Genomic DNA, 19,533 nt, shown 5'->3' with positions numbered 1-19,533 from the left:
TGAATTAAATATGTTCAATTTCATGAAAAATAAAATTAAAAAAATTATTTTTGTTCACTACAGTAAAACATCATCTTTAAATTCTTAAAGTTACATAAATCTAACAACGGTGTATTTATACGGCGAGATAAAATATAATTTACATTAGGTGATGAGATAATAAATTAGTATCGAACTCATAATAGTGAGATTTAAACTATTTTCTTTTTTAAGATATTCTATAATAATCTACACTAAAAAGAATGTAAGCACTTGAACTTGAAAAACACTGAGTTGAAGAGAAAAACCATAATTCAAATTATTTTCTTTGTTTGAGAGAGCACTTCCACCATAATTCATGTGAGAGAGGTTGTTGTATAATCAAATCATGTCGAGCATAAACACTAAAAGACGTAGTATCATATGAATTATTCCAAAACAAAAAATACATTATATAAAAGTATGAACTGGTTCTAATAGGCATGTGACGTGTGTCTTGGTTGGTTGGCCTTTTTTGGGGTTTTATTTGTTTAATTTTTTGGGTTATTTTTCTTATTTTTTAAAGAATTGTTATTAGCATTCTAAAAATTTCATTCTACACTCCAAACTTTTTACATTATGAAAGAAAAATACACTTTGTGAGGAGCGTAGAATGAAATTTTGAAGTGTCAATGACACTTCCCATTTATTATATATTGACCAAAACGATTAGGGTATTGATAATAAAAAAAAGTCTCCCATAATTTCAGATTTGATTAGGCTCAAACATTCCAAAAATCCCATTACCTATACCGTATATTTCCAATAAATGACCGTTAGATACAAAGTAAAAGCAAAATCTTTTTACAAACAAAAACGATTTCAAATTAGCAAAAAATCCAATCAATTTGAGAACTTCAAGGTGTTATGTAATCAATTATTTCTTATACAATTTCCTTTTTAGCTAGATGATCTTTTAAGGAACTAATTTAAAGACATCATTTTTCTCTATAGCCCATGATTATATAGACCGTTAGATTGAATGAAGAAGAAGAAAAAAATCAATCGATATAAACAAATCAGATACGTAAATAGAGAAAAAAAACATTGGGTAAAAATCAATTTCCTTTCCTTGTTACTATGACAAATGGTTTGACGTATCTTAATGCACTTCCTAATTGGCCGTATACATTTTCTTATTGACAAAGGTAAGTCCATCCAAGTCATGGCATGATATGCTCCCTAAATTTAGACCCACCATTTAATGCACACCCAAGAATTATAAGTTTTTTTTTAACCAAAATAATCTTTGAGATTAGAATAATTTGTCATTTTGATCTATGAGATTTAAAATCGAGAGAAGTCGTTAATGAGATTATGCATCATCAATCATTTTATAAAAAATCTCAATTAAATTGATAGTATTTTGTCAAATCAACCCCTTTATTTAAACTAGTGGTTTCTTTATGGGATTTTTCATAGAAGAACCAAAATAATTGACAGTGGACAATTTCAGGTATCGTTTTTATATCTCAAGTATCGATTTTAAATCTCAAGAACCTGACAATCTGATGAACCATTTGACTAAAAAGTTAAATTTATATAATAAGTGCGGTGTGTCTCACACATCTTTTGTTAATTCTGTTATTTGATATTCTTTAATTTATTTGATCTGATGATCGTAAATTAAGTACGTATGTGAGAAGGAAAAAAAAAATGTATATAGCACACCCGTATAAGATATTCACATCTACATTTTGAAGACTTGAAGACCGTCCTAATGTATGGGTCCATTCCGAAGCTTCCGTTGCGTTGATGATTGGCTCTTAAACTTCCCCAAAACCCCAAAATTTTCAACCATTCCCACACGTACTTTAATGTTTCTAAAAAAAAGTCAGTGGCTGCATTATAACTATTTACACCTGCACGTACAGAATCGGTCGCGTTTTAAACGCCATTTCTGAATTTCCGGTGCGCTTAATTCAAACGCAACAACCTCAGTGTCCTCTCAAGTTCTCAACCGTCCCCCTCCTTCCTTCAATTTTCTCTCGTTTTCTCTCACTTTCTCGCCAGCCAAACAGACACTACACAACCAAATTCGAGTTCAACTCACAAAACGGATGAAACCCATTTCGTAACGCGCCCCGAAGAACAAACCCACCTCTGTTTTTCGCCATTGGAGTTGAACAAATGAAGCCCTCGAAGCTGATTTCGTTACTGGTATGTTGGCTTGGTGTTTTCCTGACTGCAAATTCTGATCTGGCGTCCGACAGAGAGGCCTTGCTGGCGCTCAGGACCGCTGTGAGAGGCCGTACAATGGGGTGGAACGTGACGGAGACCAACCCCTGTTCGTGGCTCGGCGTCAAATGCGAGTCGGACCGGGTCACCGAGTTGAGGCTTCCGGGTCGGGCACTCGTCGGGAAGCTCCCTCCGGGCCTCGGGAACTTGACACAGCTCTTAAGCCTCTCTCTGCGCGTAAATGCGCTCTCCGGTCCACTCCCGAACGACCTTGTCAACTTAGTCAACCTTCAGAAACTCTATTTGCAAGGTAACTCGTTTTCCGGTCCAATTCCTGAGTTTTTGTTCAAATTGAAAAACCTTACGAGATTGAACCTTGATAAAAATAAATTCTCCGGTGAAATTTCTCCGGGGTTTAATAATTTGACGAGTTTGGTAAGTCTACATTTGGAAGAAAATGAGCTTACTGGGTCAATTCCTGAGCTGGGTTTGTCGTCTCTGGGACAATTCAACGTTTCCTTTAACCAGTTGAACGGGTCGGTCCCGGCGAAGCTTTCAGGTTGGCCCAAAAACGCGTTTGAGGGGAATTTGCTCTGTGGGAAGCCGTTGAAGCCCTGTAATGAGACTGAGAGTGCTGGGAAGAAGAATAAGTTGGCTGGTGGGGCAATTGCAGGGATTGTGATTGGTAGTATTATTGGGTTCTTGGTGATTGTTGCCATTGTGATATTTTTGTGTAAAAGAAAGAAAAATGGCGAAAACGGTACAAACTTTGTCGTGACAGGGAAGCCTCAGGAGGCTGAAACCGCCCGTGGAAGGGCGGTGATGGATAGGAGTTTGAGTACTGGTTCCTCATCTGCACCGAAGGGGAATGTAAAGAGTGGTGGTGGGAGTAAGAGTTTAGTGTTCTTCGGGGATGCGGTGAGGGTGTTTGATTTGGAGGATTTGTTGAGGGCATCCGCTGAGGTACTTGGAAAGGGGACTTTTGGGACTACGTACAAGGCCGCTTTGGATAGGGGGGTGTCAATGGCAGTGAAGAGGTTGAAGGAAGTGGCTGTATCAGAGAAGGAATTCAAGGAGAAGATTGAAGAGATTGGGAGAATGGATCATGTAAATTTGGTCCCACTCAGGGCTTACTACTATAGCAGGGATGAGAAGCTTCTTGTGTATGATTACATGCCTATGGGAAGCTTATCTGCTCTTTTGCACGGTGAGCACTTCTTTCTGGGGTTCCATTAGTTGCATTATGATTTGTAGCTATTATTTTTGTTGGTATTTTCCCGTTTGTTTTTCTGTAAACGGTTTCTGTTGGTATATCATGTTAATTGAGTTTTTCTTGATTGTGTTTCTCCGTTGGATGGATTTTTGGTACATTTTCTATGTCAACTGCATTGTCGTTTTGTTGTCACGTCTTTGGAATTGGACTAGTGATGTGGAAGCCTTTTGTTTGTCATCGCTTGCTATACATATCAATACATATTGAAAAAGACACGGAATAAATAATAGATCATACTGAATTTCGTCCGAGAGCAACTAGGATTGTGACCCATTGGAGCTGTTTCTGTTACATGGAAGAAGCAAAATGTGAGGTCCTAAGAAAGTATTAAGCTATATAGGCATAAGAAGGATGTCTTTATTTGATTACTGGTCTCTTGTATTGGATAAGAGATGTGGCATTTAGTCCCATATGCCTAGCAGAACTTACATGGACCAGGTGCAAAGACATGCTGGAAGCTTCTGAGCTTTGACGTACTTGAAGCAGTTCTATCTTTTATTTTTAAATCCATTATTCGTTGGCAATAAATCACATTGGATGAATTTGTGCATATGCAGTGCATAATTATTCCTGAAAGCAAGAAGCATCTTTTGTAATTCTCTGTGTGTGTGTGACTGAATTTGTGCATATGCAGTGCATAATTTTTTTATTGTCTTTCTGGTAAGAAACAACTGGTATGCCAGTTCAATTCAGTTTTTGGCACCTTTGTTATTATTTATATTGATGATGTATTGGTGCTCTTAGCTCCATTTGTTGGTAAGATATGATATTTTATTTAATGTTTCTGTTAAGTAATTCGCAAATATTGGTTAAATTTTTAATAATGCTAGCAGTCTTGCACCAAACGCCCGTGTTGTGCTCTTCAGCGGTGCTAAAATTCAAAAACCCACATCGAAAGTTGGAAAACAACAATGTTGCCGGACCTCTTTGTTCTCTTTGTTCACCATCTTTCTGTTAGCATTTCATTTATTTATCTTTTCACTACAGGTGCCAGAGGCTCTGGAAGGACTCCATTGATTTGGGAAACAAGGTCTGGTATTGCTGTTGGAGCTGCTCGTGCAATTACATATCTACATTCTCAGGGTCCCACGACCTCCCATGGAAATATTAAATCTTCAAACATCCTTCTCACTAGAACCTATGAAGCTTGTGTCTCTGATTTTTGCCTTGCTCATCTTGCAAGCCCAACCTCTACTCCGAACCGCATTTCTGGTTATCGTGCCCCAGAACTCACAGATACTAGCAAAGTAACCCAAAAGGCAGATGTTTACAGCTTTGGCGTATTGCTTTTGGAGCTACTTACAGGAAAGCCTCCAACCCAAGCTATCATGAATGACGAAGGAGTAGACCTTCCAAGATGGGTTCACTCAGTGGTTCGAGAGGAGTGGACAGCCGAGGTGTTTGACTCCGAGCTTCTCAGGTACCAAAATGTTGAGGAGGATATGGTTCAGCTTTTACATATTGCACTTGAATGTACTGTTACGTACCCTGATAGCCGCCCTTCAATGGGTGAGGTGACTAGCCGAATCCAGGAGCTTTACAGTTCCAGCTTACAGCATGGACATGATCCGAATCCTGATATATCTCATGATGGAGACGATGGACTTTCTTAGCAGTATTCTTCAGCTGACAAGCGCATACCACCGGAAGGATTGAACATAGATCTGCACTCTTCCTGCATTGCCCTTCCGGTCAGGCATAATTTGTTTATTCTTGAGTTTTTCGTGAGAGAAAATTTACGGCCGGGATCATGGTTCCTTATCGTTTTCACCATATTTGTTTTCTTAGTAGCATTCTTCTTTTACCCCATGTATATTACCGTTTATACTGTTTCATGTTTGTGGAGGGGGATATCTGTATTACTGTTGTTTATAACGCGGTTGCCTAAATTGCGAATCTGAGTTTGCCTGAGTGAGGTGTTCTCACCTCTTCTGTTTCTTCTTGGCTTTGAGCTCGATGCAAATGTTATTGATTTGAAAATGCTTCATTTGTTCTTTAATTTCAGCTAATCAAGCATTATCTCTTTGCTTGGAGAATAATTTTATCAGATAGTTTTGAGCACTTTGATGATTTGAGGGTTCTCTTCTTCTCTGGGATCCCAAATTGGGTTGTGGGATTCTCTGCATGGATAATTTGTACTTGAGTGGGTTGGTCGGGTTAGTATTCAACCTGTTGGCCAACCCAACATGCTCGGGTTGGAATTGTTCTGACTCATTTTCACTCAAGAAAATGGGTAAACCAACCCATCTAAATCATTGTTTAGAGGGTTGGGTTGGGCGGGTTCCATGTGCTGGGTTTAATTGGTTTCTTTGTTATTTTTAATGTGAGTAGGGGTGATTAATAATCAATGCTTGTGTCAAATTAGGCCTAAGTCTTGTGGATAGGATGTTGTTATATCACTACATACTACTAATACATAAATTTTACTATTCAAATCAAGAATTAATGAACACATACGTTTAAAAGTTACTCAATTATATGTGTATATATCCACCTAATATACATGTATGTTTAAGAGTTATTGTCATTTGAGTGCTTCAGTTTCAATCGGGCTAATAATATTTTAACCCAACCCGACCTATTTATTGAACAAACGTTCATGTTTATACTCATAAATAAATTATTAATGTTTATAACTCAACCCAACTTAATCCATATCGTGTGGGTTGGTCAATAGACCCACTAAAATAGCAGCCCTATTAAGAGGAATATCATTAAACAATAACTCTTGTTTATTTTTTAATACGAATGATAATATTGTCTTAATTTACATTAAATGGAAAAAATTCAACTTGAAACGAAATGGGTTAAGATAATAAAATTGTAATTAAAAAATATATAATCCATTCGTTTTGATTTTGGTCGGTTTCAAAAGTATCAAAACCAAACTAAATCAGCATAAAATCAATTCGGCTTAGTTTTTAAATTGTTTAGCCATTTTCTTGATAAAAACCAACTAAAATGGTTCGATCAGTCGGTTCGGTCGGTTTGGAGCCCACCCGCAGTTAAAAACTTGAGAAAGATTAAAAAAACAAAAAAGGCCAAAAAAAAAAAAAACAGGGGAGCAGCGGTCGGTCGTTGCAAAGGAGAAATTTTTCATTGTAACGGGAGCACAAATGGTACACTTCGTATTTTAATAGAAGTTGTGAAAAATTTTATTTTTTAAATTAATAAATTTTTAGCATACATATCTCATAATTTATATAATACAACGTGATGTATCATCTCGTGTACCAATCACATTAAAAAATCACTCAATTACAAGAGGGAAAAACAAAGGAATCATCAGAGTCGGGCCGGCCCAAGTTTCCCTTCTTGTTGGTTTCCTTCCTCTGCTTCCTTTTTCCTCCTCCCTCCCGTTTGCTTGCTCGTCTTATTCTTAACAACAAATTCTCCATTTCTCAGTTGTTTCGAAAAAATGGGTTTGCTGGATTCCTTCCTCAATTGGCTCCGCAGGTAACCTCTCCGTTTTCTTCCTTTCTTTTTTTTTTATTTTTTATTTTTGATGTTATTTTTTTCACTTTCTTTTGTTTGTTTAATTTGTTTTTTTTGAGCTTTTGGATTTGTTTCCGTTGGAATGTGTATTGTAGTTCTCTGATTTATGTGCTCAACTTTGTATTTTCAAGATTTGAGGTGCTAAAAGTTGATTTATTTGAGAACTTCCCGTCCTATGCCAAGTTGCTATCAATCAATAAATAGTAGAATTGAAACCGAAAAGTGATTGCTTAATCGGATGGGCTTTGTTTTGTTGAATCTGTATTACCCTGAGCTTTGTGTTATTCCTTAAACCGAAAACCAAACCAAGCGATAAACGAAATTCCAAAGAACACAAAACAATTTAAGAGTTCCTCCGATAGGAGTATCTCTCTACCAAAAGGGCGACCCCAAGCCAACAAGGCTCCCCGCTTACGAGAGTGGGGGGATGTCTATTGTAAGTAGCCTTACCCTTGCTTTGCAGAGAGATTGTTTCCACAAATGCAAAGAGGAGTGCCTTTCTACTAATGGAACCTTTTATTAATCACCAATCAAATACATGAGAACCCACAAATTCACAATAGCTCTCAAGTACACAATGAACGCCTCACAATCTTCTGTTTAAAACTGCTCCTCAGATCGTCTGTTTAGACTAATAGATGACATAGGTTACAGCCAAAACCTAGTAGGAAGCCAAATCCGTCAATACATAGGAAACCAAATCCTAGACTAAATTCCTAAACAATAGTTAGCTTGCGTCCAGATGAACCCAAAAAACGTAAATCTTTTTATCCTATATTGATACTTGTTTTAGATTAGGAACATATTGATTTTATGCCAATTCCAATACACTGTTCAATTTCGGTTGAGAACTTCATGTTTAATATCAATCTCAAATTAGGTTGCTTTTAGGCTTTGTGACTCCAGTGGGTTCGAGCACTTAGTAGTTAAATCATGAGAACTAAGACGATTATCTTACTGTGTAATTAGCTGCTGAAAAGATATGTGGACTGAGAAAATTTAGGAATTTGATTTTTTTTGTTCTGTCAACATTGCAACTTTGTGGTTATTCTGATTGAAGTCATCTTCGTTGTTAAAACCATAGTAGTGACACTTGCGAAGGTAAAAGAATCCATGCTATTGATAAGATCTTATTGGTGGGATGTTGGGAGTGATATCATGTTGATACTATTGGGTTTTCATTTTACTCCTGCCTCCCTACCTTTCCATGGGATAAAGAACACGTTTGAACAAATATCTGATGTAGCTTTATTGTTACCGGAACCTAATTGTAGCTTTATTGTTACTGGAACCTAATTGTAGCTTTATTGTTACCAGAACCTAATGGTACCCTTCTTTGAGTCTTCCATCTACAGAACTGAAAGACCAATTATACTCTTTGTTGAGATAGGCTAACTGTAGTCTATGCCTGTTTGACTTTTGAAGTTTTGATTGCATTACTGCTTAAATATTGGAAACATTGGACACCACCAAGTGAAGCAATGCATAAGTTGGAATTCAAGTTTCCCTGAGGGGCAGCACATATGTGTTGCTCTAAATCCTTTTAAATAATTACATATAGTTTTCATGGTGTTATTTGATATTGAATTTCCTATACCTAAATGGGGGTACACATTGCACATTTCATGAACATAAAGAAGATCTACAATCCTCTTAAAATCAACTGAGCACTAAATTGAAGTTCTAATAGTAATAATCAAAAAAAGAAAAGAAAAGAAGACAAAAACTTAACAAGAGAACTATATAAACTTAATGTGCTAGTTCAAAAGTTCATACAAAAACTTTGGAACTTGTTATTCACGTTCTCTTAAAAGCTTTTTTAGATCCAGTACCTAGAACACTAAAACAAGAAAGTGTCAGAAGCAAGAATAAGGAAACTTAAACTCTTAAAATTTCCAACTTATCAGAATCCTGACACAAATATAAGACTTCTCCTCTGATCCAGATTAATGTAAAAACTTTCTGTTTGGTTTCATTTGATAAACGATTCTAATGGATTTAAGAGCTGGCAAATCTTAGCTAATATAATCTGGGAATGTTTTGTCAAGAGATGGAGCAATTTGAACTCTTCTTTCTCTCTAATGTTGTTTCTTGATATCTACACTCGATTTTGTATACTTCTTCTGTTCTAGGAAGAGGTAGAGTAGCTCTTATTGAGCAGTGTCTAGTGAAATAAGTTCTTAGGTCCTTGAAACATGAGCAATATAAATGAAAAGTCCCTAGAATCCCTAGATGATTCCGATCAAGGCAATGACTTTGAAGCATAATGGACTATGTTCTGGCTCGCTAGTTCAAACCTCTTAACCCATATCATTCCTATGACTTTTCTAAATTATTTTATCCCCTCAAGTGTTTGTTCCTTCTAATCCATGCCAACTACTCGTCTGAAGTTGTCTATTATTTCTGTTCAAACAGTCTCTAGCGACACTGAGACGTATCTCTTTTCTTAGCTGAACATGAATGATTTAAAAATACATAATACAAGGATAGAATGGTCTCTACCTTGGAGTCATTAGACCTGTTTTACAACCGAATTTCCTTGCATGAGAAAGTGTTAACTGTAGTAAAACCATTGGATATGATATGGGACAAGTTTGAGGATGCATTTTCATCCTTGTGGATTCTGCATATGATGACTTCGGTTAATCCATGTGCACATTGCGATCCTTTGTTTGAAGCATGTAATTTTTCAGTAATTTTCGTAGAATACGGCCATGATTGAACATTTAAAAGCTGTAACGTGTGAGAACTATTGGCTTCTATATACTTTCAGGTTTCCTTAAATAAAGTTTGCAGTGAGTCTTATTGGGGGTTCGCCTTTCTGTTATTATGAAAATGTCTCAAATTGAAAGGTTTCTGGATTTATCTGTTATCAGTTTGCTAACTTTGTGTCACCCAACCGTGTTCGTACATGTCAGCCTATTTTTTAAACAGGAAATGGAACTTTCACTAGTAGGGCTTCAGAATGCAGGAAAGACGTCTCTTTTAAATGCCATTGCTGTGAGTGAACGCAAACGTTGCATGTCCTTTATACCATGCACAATTGCTTTCCCTTCACATTAATCGTTCTATGTTTTCTTTACCAGACAGGGGGCTACAGTGAGGACATGATTCCAACTGTAAGCATATCTCTTGAACAAACTAAGGAATTATGTTGACATTTTATATGATCAAATAAATAAATAAGCATATAACATGAAAAGTAATACTTCTAGTACTTACGAGGAATATTCGTTTTTTGAAAACTAGGTTGGATTCAACATGCGAAAAGTAACCAAGGGAAATGTGACAATTAAGGTTTGGGACCTTGGAGGGCAAAGAAGGTTCCGTTCAATGTGGGAGCGTTACTGTCGTGGCGTCTCTGTAATTGTGTAAGTCTTTCAGTCATTTACTATCTCTGAGTTTCTCTCGTTTTAATATCACATATCTTTCTTTTGCCATCAATTGCTTTTCAGGAAACCAGCAAATGTCTGCTACTGTGCAGGAACATTATATTTTGTTCGTGAAACTTAATCCTGATTCGAAATTGGGCTCTTTCTTCTTTTATGATATTTTATTCTTCTAAGAACCATGGCAATTTAACTGGCAATTATATTATTGAAAAACGAAGGTTCCTTACACTTATTCTTACATCCGGTATTATACAAAGTAGGCTATCTGTCATTCATTATCGTTCTCCTTGGTGACATTAATCAGTTTTTTTCAACAATATATGTTTCTTTTGAGATAACAATGTATGGTTCATCAGACGGCAAATCGATTTCAAGACTTGTCGTATTAGTTTATTCTTTTCCGTACACATAATGGTTATTTCATGATGGATGTTGTCACAGCTATGTAGTTGATGCTGCTGACAGAGACAGTGTTCCAATAGCTCGAAGTGAGCTGCACGACCTCTTGATGAAACCTTCTTTAAGCGGGATTCCGTTACTAGTTCTTGGCAACAAAATCGACAAGTCTGAGGCTCTTTCCAAGCAAGCATTGGTTGATCAGCTGTGAGTACAGAATATTCTACAAGTTGATGCTTCACCCACCATTTTCATTTTTTTTTTTTTTGCTGATTGCTACTTGATGTTTTTCATTGGGTGTTTTCAGAGGCCTTGATTCAATCACGGACAAAGAAGTGTGCTGCTATATGATTTCATGCAAGGACTCCATAAACATAGATGTCGTCATTGATTGGCTTATCAAACACTCCAAAACAGCAAAATGATCCGCGAATGGCCCTTGCATTTCGAGGCGAAGATCAGGCGCTGAAAGACATGTCGATGAAAACAACCGTTTCGAGACTCTGGGCTATAGTAGGTAGCTATACTCCGACTAGAGATCTGTACAGGAGTTGTATAGTTGCGAAGTGTGTTATGCTTTGGTTATATTGTCCTTTGCTCCTTGGTAACCATTTCAATTTCAAATGAAGGATCCCAAATTAGAAGCACCTTTTTGTTAATTAAATATTTCTATGTTATCACTCAAGAATGAGGATCCTCTCAGGATCCTGAAAATCTTTTAATCGTGTTCATTTATTGTATATTGTACGATCAGTTTTTTGTCTGTGTTCAATTTTAAATAAATAAAAATTAAAATAGTTTATGATCGTATGATGTACGATAAACAAACACGATTAAAAGATTTCCAAATCCTCTTTAGGATCCTCTTTCTTCACGCATATTCTTACAGGCTTTGAACCAGCTGCATTGGTTGTACTTGCTCTAAAACTTTAGCTATTTGTATTACAATGATGAGGACTTGTATGGATGCGAAGTAAAAAAATAATAAAAGATAATTTCATGCTTATTTTTGAATTTTTAACTAAATCTGTCACTCCATGTTTGGTTATTTGAAATTACAATTTTAGTGGATAAATTTTTGATAAAATTTTTAACCAATCTCGTAGTGTCATGTGTCATGATTGAGTAAGAATTTTATAGGTAGATTTTCGATAAGATTTTTAACTAATCATATTGCGTCACGTGACGCCTATCTATTCAGAATCTTTGTGAATAATTTTCGATAAAATTTTCAACCAATTACAACTGCCACGAGGCGTACACCCTTTAAACTTTTATCGATACATAAATAAATTCGGGTTTCTTCTATTTGATCGAGAAGAAGGAAGTAGCAGCCGTTCTGCCCTTCACGAGCCAGCGACCCTCCAATCCACAACAATGGTACCTCTCTCTCTACACATCCACTGTTTGTTTCCTCAGAAATTTGTTTGACGTTTCAGTTTTGTGGGAAAATGTATTTGTTAATATAGGCTTGTAAAACCTAGAACCCCAACTTGTTAAATAGACTAGAGAGTTCCAAAGTTGAGAAATGAAATGCAAACCGAGTGTTGGGGTTTCTCAATGGTGAAACCTAGAACCCCAACTCGTTTGACGTTTCCAGGTACCATTTTCTCCTCTCCTCTCCTTCCTTTTAGGCCTTTGTGAATTTGTGAAAGGTTTGATAATTTTTTCTTCTATCTGTCGTATGTATTGGATTGGGTTGGATTTGTGAATTGTCTTTACATTTCGAGTCAAGTCATTTAGATGATGATCATGCATTTACTTGTTTAAGTGACCTTCCCAGATTTGGTTTTGTGTTCTTGAAGCTGTGAGTTAAGTTTGGCAAGGTTTTTCCCAGAACCAATTTTAACGACACCAACAATAAGAAAATATAATTAATCCAACCAAATTACATGAGATTTAATTTCCTACATAAATGAATAAATAAATACTAATTAATTTAGGACATTTGAACTTGTTCTCTTATAGAGCCGTAATCCTGTTGCTTGGGGCCTGAAAATTCTGAGCTCCCTTAAATAAATCTTTAATCTCTATTTTCTTGATATGGCATTTGCTACTGTTGTCCAGCTTGCACATGGTAAGGCGGGAGAGAAAAGCTTGTAAATCTGTTTGGCTAATCCCTACGTGTTTCCCGAATGTTTTCAAAACCTTTTTTAATTTCTTTCCTGCTTTTACATCAAATGTCATGTAGGGTTATATGTTATTGCAGATAATTTGTGTAAGTGTTATTCCTTACTGGTACAAGTTCAAAGAGGGCGCATCCGCATTTGATGCGTTAATTCGATTAGGCGACGGCAAAGAAAAGAAGGTGACATATCCTTAAACACAAGGCAAGAGCATTGCCACAAACACCTTGGGCTTAAATCACGACGCAATCCTCAAGGTTTGGTTTGCAACATATTGCAATAGAAGAAACATGTGGCTCGTGTGCTACGATCACCATCTGAGACCTTTGTTAAACCGGAAAAATAATGCTACTAAAGTAGTGCCGCTAGAACAGAGTAGTGATGATCTCAATCCATGGTGATGCAATTTTATACCGTAAGTGTTCCATATTCGTGACCTTATTTATTCTATTGAGTTTTGAAAATGGTGTTGCATGTTAAGTCAAAATGTGATTTATCTTTTTGTTTTCTCTTTGTTGTACATGTGATGTGAATATAGGATGGTTTTAGAGGCTGCCCACTACATGCACAGTTATGGAAGTTATCATGGAGATTTGAGTTGCATTGGTAGTTTCGTGATGGTGGGGAAAAAGGTCAAGCAAGTTAACATCGAGAAGGGGTTTCACGGCATACATGGTCCACGAGCGTTGTTGCACAAGCTTTGAGACGTTAAGGTATTTCGAGATTTGTAAAAGGATATGTTGAAAGAAGAGGTCTCGATGGTCGCACTCAATTTCGGGCTTCAACTCATACCTTAACAAATCTCGAAACACCTTTAGGTTTGAAAGCTTGTGCGACAACGCATGCAATGGGCTAACAATAATATGGTTCAAATTCACCTTTGACGAGAATCAAACATAAGATCTCTCACTTACAAGTGAAGAATAGTACTAGACAATAGTATTAAGTGGTTGAAATACCTAACATTTTAGATCGAGTCTAGTCTTGTCATTTACTTTCATGGCAAGTAAACATCCCTTAAATTTCATTTTCCTACATCAAAGAGTTTGAATTTAATAAATAAAGCCTATATATATATATAATATAATATAATTAGGGACTAGCTAGGTGTGTGTTTTGGAACAAAATATTGTGAGCTTATCTGTTTGAAGACTCTATGAATGCCACTAGACAAAAAAACTTGACAAATACCATAGAGCCTAAATATCAAATAGACCAAAAGGGAGATTCATTGCTTAACAAAAAGGAAGCCTGAATATATAAAAGAAAACTAGACAAATACCATTTGCCTCCTTTGTCATGCATGCCTGTTATGCACACATAAACCCAAAGTTCCCTCTTTGTGGTAATATGACACCAATGCTATGTTTCGGTAAGGGATTTTCAAATTCCAAGGAAATGAAGCCAAGTTAGTGGGGAATGGACAATACACTATTACATAAAAGGATTAGAAATGCTATTGACGAGCATTGCAAAGGCATGTCTGAATAACTTGAAAATAAATCCTTCCACTTAGGGATTTTATAATCCCTCTCACATGTCTTTGTAGTATTCTTTACGAGCATTTATCAACCCATGTATCTCAATAGTTATAGCCCATTCCTTAATAGCTAAACCTTATGCCTTTGAGACTCATGATTGAGTGAGAGATTAGAATGGCATCGTATGCCTTTAAATTAGACTTACAAACGAGTTTTGTTTGTTGTGTTTGTGTATATTTCATATCATATTCGTTGTCTTAATAGATGGTCTCATGTCAAATCCGCTATCTTGAACATGTTTTTAATGAGTGACTTGCTAACAACCCAATCTGTTAAAGAATTGAACCAAAACATGTTATTTTTGTGTTGTATCAAGTTGATAGATCTTGCAATAAAATATTCAAAAAATCCATAACATGATTTGAGCGTATAAAAAGTTGAAATAATCATCCTCCTCTCACGTAAGGGTGGGTTAAAAAAAAATGAATTGAACACCAAACCGAAATAAAAAATACTAAACTGAACTGAAATTGGTTGATTCGGTTTTGGTTTCAATGATTTGAAAACCAACCGAACAAATATATTTAATTATTTTTATAAATTTGATTATCCTATCTCTCCTCACTTTGTCTCTCTGCCTTTCAAGAGCTCTGTTTTTTTTTTTTTTTTTTTTCATTTATCTGTCATACTGTTTTCTATATAGTAAAATATTCTCATATTTTTTTTGGTGCAACATTAAAAATCCTCATTTTTCTAACATTAATACCCTCATCAGTGGCCTTCTCTCTAACAAAATCCTCACGCTGTTAAAAAAAAAAAGCTGAAAAATCTCTCACGTTGCACTTCATTTTTTGGTCCAACATTACAATCCTCAGAAACCTCACACTCCATATTCCTTTTGTCTCTAAATAACAATATCAAGTTAAAAGAACTAAAAAAAAAATCGAACCGAACCAAAAAAGGCACCAAAACAGAACCGAAAGTAAACCAAACCGAAAATAAACAAAAAAAAAACCAAACAAAACTGGACCGAATAGTAAGTTCTGGTTGTTTTTTATTTTGGCAAAAAAAGGAACCGAATGGCACCAGACCCACCCTTATTCTCACGGCCTTCCTTCATGCTCCTCTCGCGGCCTTCATAGTGGGGCCATGTTTGAAATAATAGTAGTGAATTGCTACTAGAATTCGTACCCCTTCCTTGTCTGTGTCACAGCCACCCGTATACACATATTCCCCGTCTCACATAGCCAAAAACTAACCCTGGCTCCAAGGGTGGGCATCGGCTAGGTCGCCTCCAGTTGGACCCCAAAAGGCTAGCCAAGCCGACCTTATATGCTCGGTTTGTCATTGTTGAAGTCCCATTACCACCAATCCAATTGGTCAAGTTCTATGAGTTCAGCCTAGTTACTTTTTACTTTCTTATTTATAACTTGAGTGTGAGTGATCATGATCCAAGGCCCACGGCATTTTGGTCCAGTTCCATGAGTTCGGCCTACCAAAACTACCATTGTTCCTCTGTAACCATTTCAATAACCATTTCAATTTCAAATCAAGTGAAGGTTGAAACACAACATTTCTCTTTTAAAGCCGACTTGTATTGAAATCTGCGTGGATCGATAAAGGGCATGACCAAATGGACTTGCATATTGTTTGGGACTGAGAACAAAATAAAAGACGTGCATGTGCATTGCAAAATAAAAGACTTGGGCCTTTCTGTTTTGTTTCAACCCCAAGTTGATTGCTTGTTAACAACCCATATAATGTATCATGTGACTGGCTAGGATTAGCGGGAAGCACAAATACAAGGCATTTGTTGAAAGCAATTGGTGGGTGTGAGAAAGATAAGGCCGCAGAGAAATAGGTGCAGCCGACTTCTACTTGAAAAAAAAGAGAAGTTGATGCACTTATTCTTTTCGAGAGATTACTCACCCAAAGACATTGGTGTTGCATTTTGTGGCTTTTGGGAGAGGAAAATTTTGGCATGTGCTTTCGAAAGAGTAAATTTTTTTGTATCTTTTGAAGTGCTTGAAGAGGGTGCATCTTATTTAAAATATGAATCTGAAATTTAAAATTTGTTTCAACGTTACAATTCTAGAAATTCTAATATTACAAATTTCAGCAAGGAAATTCTTACACTAGCACTTCGTCGAGGAAAATTCCAACACTAGAACTTCAACAAAGCAAAAAACAAACATTGGAAGTTTCAGCCATAGTGTTGTTTAGGTTGCTCATGGTCTTAGTTATTTGTATTCAAGTACGGGATTGATGTGTGAAACTGGTGTAGGTTCTAGTTGAAAATTGGGTTGGACACTATTGCCTAGTCAGTATCCCAACTTACTCTACACCCACTGTTATATGATAGTAATCAAGTTTTGTTTTGAGCAGATAAAACTATGCTTCTAAGTGTAATAAAGTGGGTAAAGGACTTGATGATGATTATTGACATGCCATATTCCTTCATCATAGGAGCATTTCCATGTCGATTGAAGAAAATGAGAATTATCAAGAACTTTGTAGGCGTAATTATCTTAATCGACAAGTTATCGAACTTTATGAATCCAACAGAGTTTGTTATGTAAAGTGTATAACATGCAGAAACAAGAAGTTTTACCAGAGGTTGTAGTATGAGAAAAAACTAATGAGAAAGATGAAAACTATTTGTACATAAGGTAAATACATTTCCGATGCAATCTACCAATACTAGCCCGCTGCATGGCATGAATGTATGACTCATTGAGACATATAATTGTACAACAAAGGATCTCAAGTTTTCAATAAGAAAAATTGGAATACTCGACGACAATGATTCAACTTGAGCACTAGGGATGATGCTCTCCAAAGATATGGAATTTGTTTCATCTCTCCATAATTTTGAAAGTTCTTGAATGTGGATGTATCAACCATTACTTAACTGATCTCGAATGGTTATTATGATGTTCATGCTAGGTCCATGCTTGCCATTATATTTGTATGTCAATTTTCAATGTTATTGCCATGCATGTAGTTTTAAAGAATGAAAGTTTTGAACTTCTTGTTATATGACCCCAACACTCGAGTGTTTCCCATCAAACGCTATCCAATCCTTTGTTCTAAAGGTTGATGTATTATATTGATTTTTGAATTATAGGAATTTAATTTAAAGTAATAAAGTGCAAACGTTGTTTACTTGATTGCCATGAGTTATGAAAGAGTAAAATTTTTTGCATCCTTTGAAGTGTTTGAAAAGGATGCATCTTATTGAGAATTTGAAACAAAATTTTAGAATTTATTCAAACGTTAGAATTTAAAATTCTAACATTAGAAATTTTGGCAAGGAAATTCCAATGCTAGCCCACAATGTAGCTTGTGACTAGCTAGGGTTAGTGGGAAGCACAGATATGAGGAATTTGTTGAAAGCAATTGGAGAGTGCGAGAAAGATAAGGCAGCATCACTTGCCGTCTGAGAAATTGGTGCAGCCGATTTCTAATTGAAAAAAATAAAAAAAGAGAAGTCGTTGCACTTGTTCTTTTCGAGCAATTACTCACCCAAAGATATTGGTGTTGCATCTTGTGGCTTTTGGGAGAGAAAAAATTGGCATATATTTTTTAAAGAGTCGAAAATTTTGCATCCTTTTAAGGTGTTTGAAGAGAATGAATCTTATTTAAAATTCGAAACAAAACTTTAAAATTTGTTTGAACGTTAGAAATTTAAAAATTCTAACATTAGAAATTTCGGCAAGGAAATTCTTACGCTAGCACTTCGGCCAAGAAAATTTCAACACTAGAACATCATCAAGGCAAAAATAAACATTGAAATTTTCAGCCATAGTGTTGTTTGGGTTGTCCATGGTCTTACTTCTTTGCGTTGAAGTCGGGATTTATTTGTGAAACTGGAGTAGGTCTCAGTTGAAAATTGGGTTGGACAGCATTGCCTAGTCAGCATCACACTTTCTTCTACACCACTGTTATATGGTAGTAATCAAGTTTTGTTTGGAACAGATATAGCTATGCTTGTAAGGATAATAAAGTGGGTAAGGGACTTGATGATGATTGACATACCATATCCCTTCTTCATAAGAACAATTCCATGTTGATTCAAGGGAATGAGAATCATCAAGACCTTTGTAGGCATAATTATCTTAATTGACAGGTTATCGAACTTTATGAATCCAACGGAGTTTGTTATGAAAAGTGCATAACATGCGGAAACAAGAAGTTCTATCATAGAGGTTACAGCATGAGAAATTACTAATGAGAAAGATGAACACTGTTTGTACATGTACATTTCCGATGCAATCTATCAATAATAGCCCACCGCATGACATGAATGTATGACTCATTGAGACATTGAAATACTCGACAAAGGATCTTAACTTTTTAGTAAGAAAAATTGGAATACTCGACGATAATGAGTAAATTTGAGCATTAAGGATGATGCTCTCCAAAGATATGGAATTTGTTTCATCTCGCAATAATCTTGAAAGTTATTCCATGGGAATATATCAACCATTACTTAACTAATCTCGAAGGGTGATTACGATTTTCATGCCAAATTCAGGTTTTCCATTATATTTGTGAGTCAATTTTCAATGTTATTGCCACGCATGTAGTTTTTAAGAATGAAAGTTTTGAATTTCTTTATATACGACCCCAACACTCAAGTGTTTCCTATCAAACGATATCCAATCCGTTGTTCTAAACGTTGATGTATATTGATTTTTGAGGCATAGGAATTTAGTTTAAATTAATAAAGTGCAAATGTTATGCACTTCACTTGCCATGAGTTTTGAAAGAGTAAATTTTTTTTGCATCCTCGGAAGTGTTTGACGAGGATGGATCTTATTGAGAATTTGAAACAAAATTTTAAAATTTATTTAAACGTTAGAAGTTTAGAAATTCTAACATTAGAAATTTTGGCATAGAAATTCCAAGGCTAGTGTAACGATCCAATCAGAAGCAAAATCTAGTGGTTGGCCAAAACACTAACATGGTTGACATTTACACTATTAACCATAATAAATGTCCTTACTTGACAATTTTCAAAATTTATTTTTGTTACTTTATTGTTGCATCTAACTTCTTTATTAGACTGCTTACGTACTCTCAAACGAGATCAAGCTATTCCTAGTTCATTGTCATATTGAAATCATTTACTAAAAATATTCCAACTGGCGGATATGTTCAATACTAGATTC

General features: G+C 35.9%; 2 protein-coding genes and 1 long non-coding RNA gene across 4 annotated transcripts; all 3 read left to right on the top strand.

Annotated features, from left to right (window-relative positions):
• The first annotated feature begins 1,826 nt into the window (after nt 1-1,826).
• Nucleotides 1,827-5,406, top strand: LOC103959906 (probable inactive receptor kinase At1g48480). Of its 2 annotated transcripts, XM_048574457.1 has the most exons (3): nt 2,192-2,506; nt 2,595-3,403; nt 4,457-5,406. In XM_048574457.1, the coding sequence occupies exons 1-3, from the start codon at nt 2,325-2,327 to the stop codon at nt 5,080-5,082; spliced, it is 1,617 nt and encodes a 538-aa protein (XP_048430414.1). In that variant the 5' UTR covers nt 2,192-2,324; the 3' UTR covers nt 5,083-5,406. The 2 variants fall into 2 exon arrangements, with proteins under 2 accessions (XP_009370559.2, XP_048430414.1); XM_009372284.3 differs by having other exon boundaries at nt 1,827-3,403.
• Nucleotides 5,407-6,749: 1,343 nt separating this feature from the next.
• On the top strand, nt 6,750-11,399 carry LOC103959907 (ADP-ribosylation factor-like protein 8c). The gene is made up of 6 exons (XM_009372286.3): nt 6,750-6,925; nt 9,883-9,964; nt 10,051-10,083; nt 10,214-10,335; nt 10,798-10,959; nt 11,060-11,399. Exons 1-6 carry the CDS (start codon nt 6,888-6,890, stop codon nt 11,175-11,177), a joined length of 555 nt encoding a protein of 184 aa, XP_009370561.1. The 5' UTR covers nt 6,750-6,887; the 3' UTR covers nt 11,178-11,399.
• Nucleotides 11,400-12,061: 662 nt separating this feature from the next.
• LOC125472709 lies at nt 12,062-15,596 on the top strand. Its single transcript, XR_007254631.1, has 3 exons — nt 12,062-12,352; nt 12,962-13,293; nt 13,417-15,596. It is a non-coding gene; the product is annotated as an uncharacterized LOC125472709 (long non-coding RNA).
• The last annotated feature ends 3,937 nt before the right edge of the window (nt 15,597-19,533 follow it).

The sequence above is a fragment of a genome, unplaced genomic scaffold (assembly GCF_019419815.1).
Source record: "Pyrus x bretschneideri cultivar Hongxiangsu unplaced genomic scaffold, Pyrus_bretschneideri_v1 Contig71, whole genome shotgun sequence".
Classification (NCBI taxonomy): Eukaryota; Viridiplantae; Streptophyta; class Magnoliopsida; order Rosales; family Rosaceae; genus Pyrus; species Pyrus x bretschneideri.
This window is presented reverse-complemented; position numbering and strand designations above follow the sequence as displayed.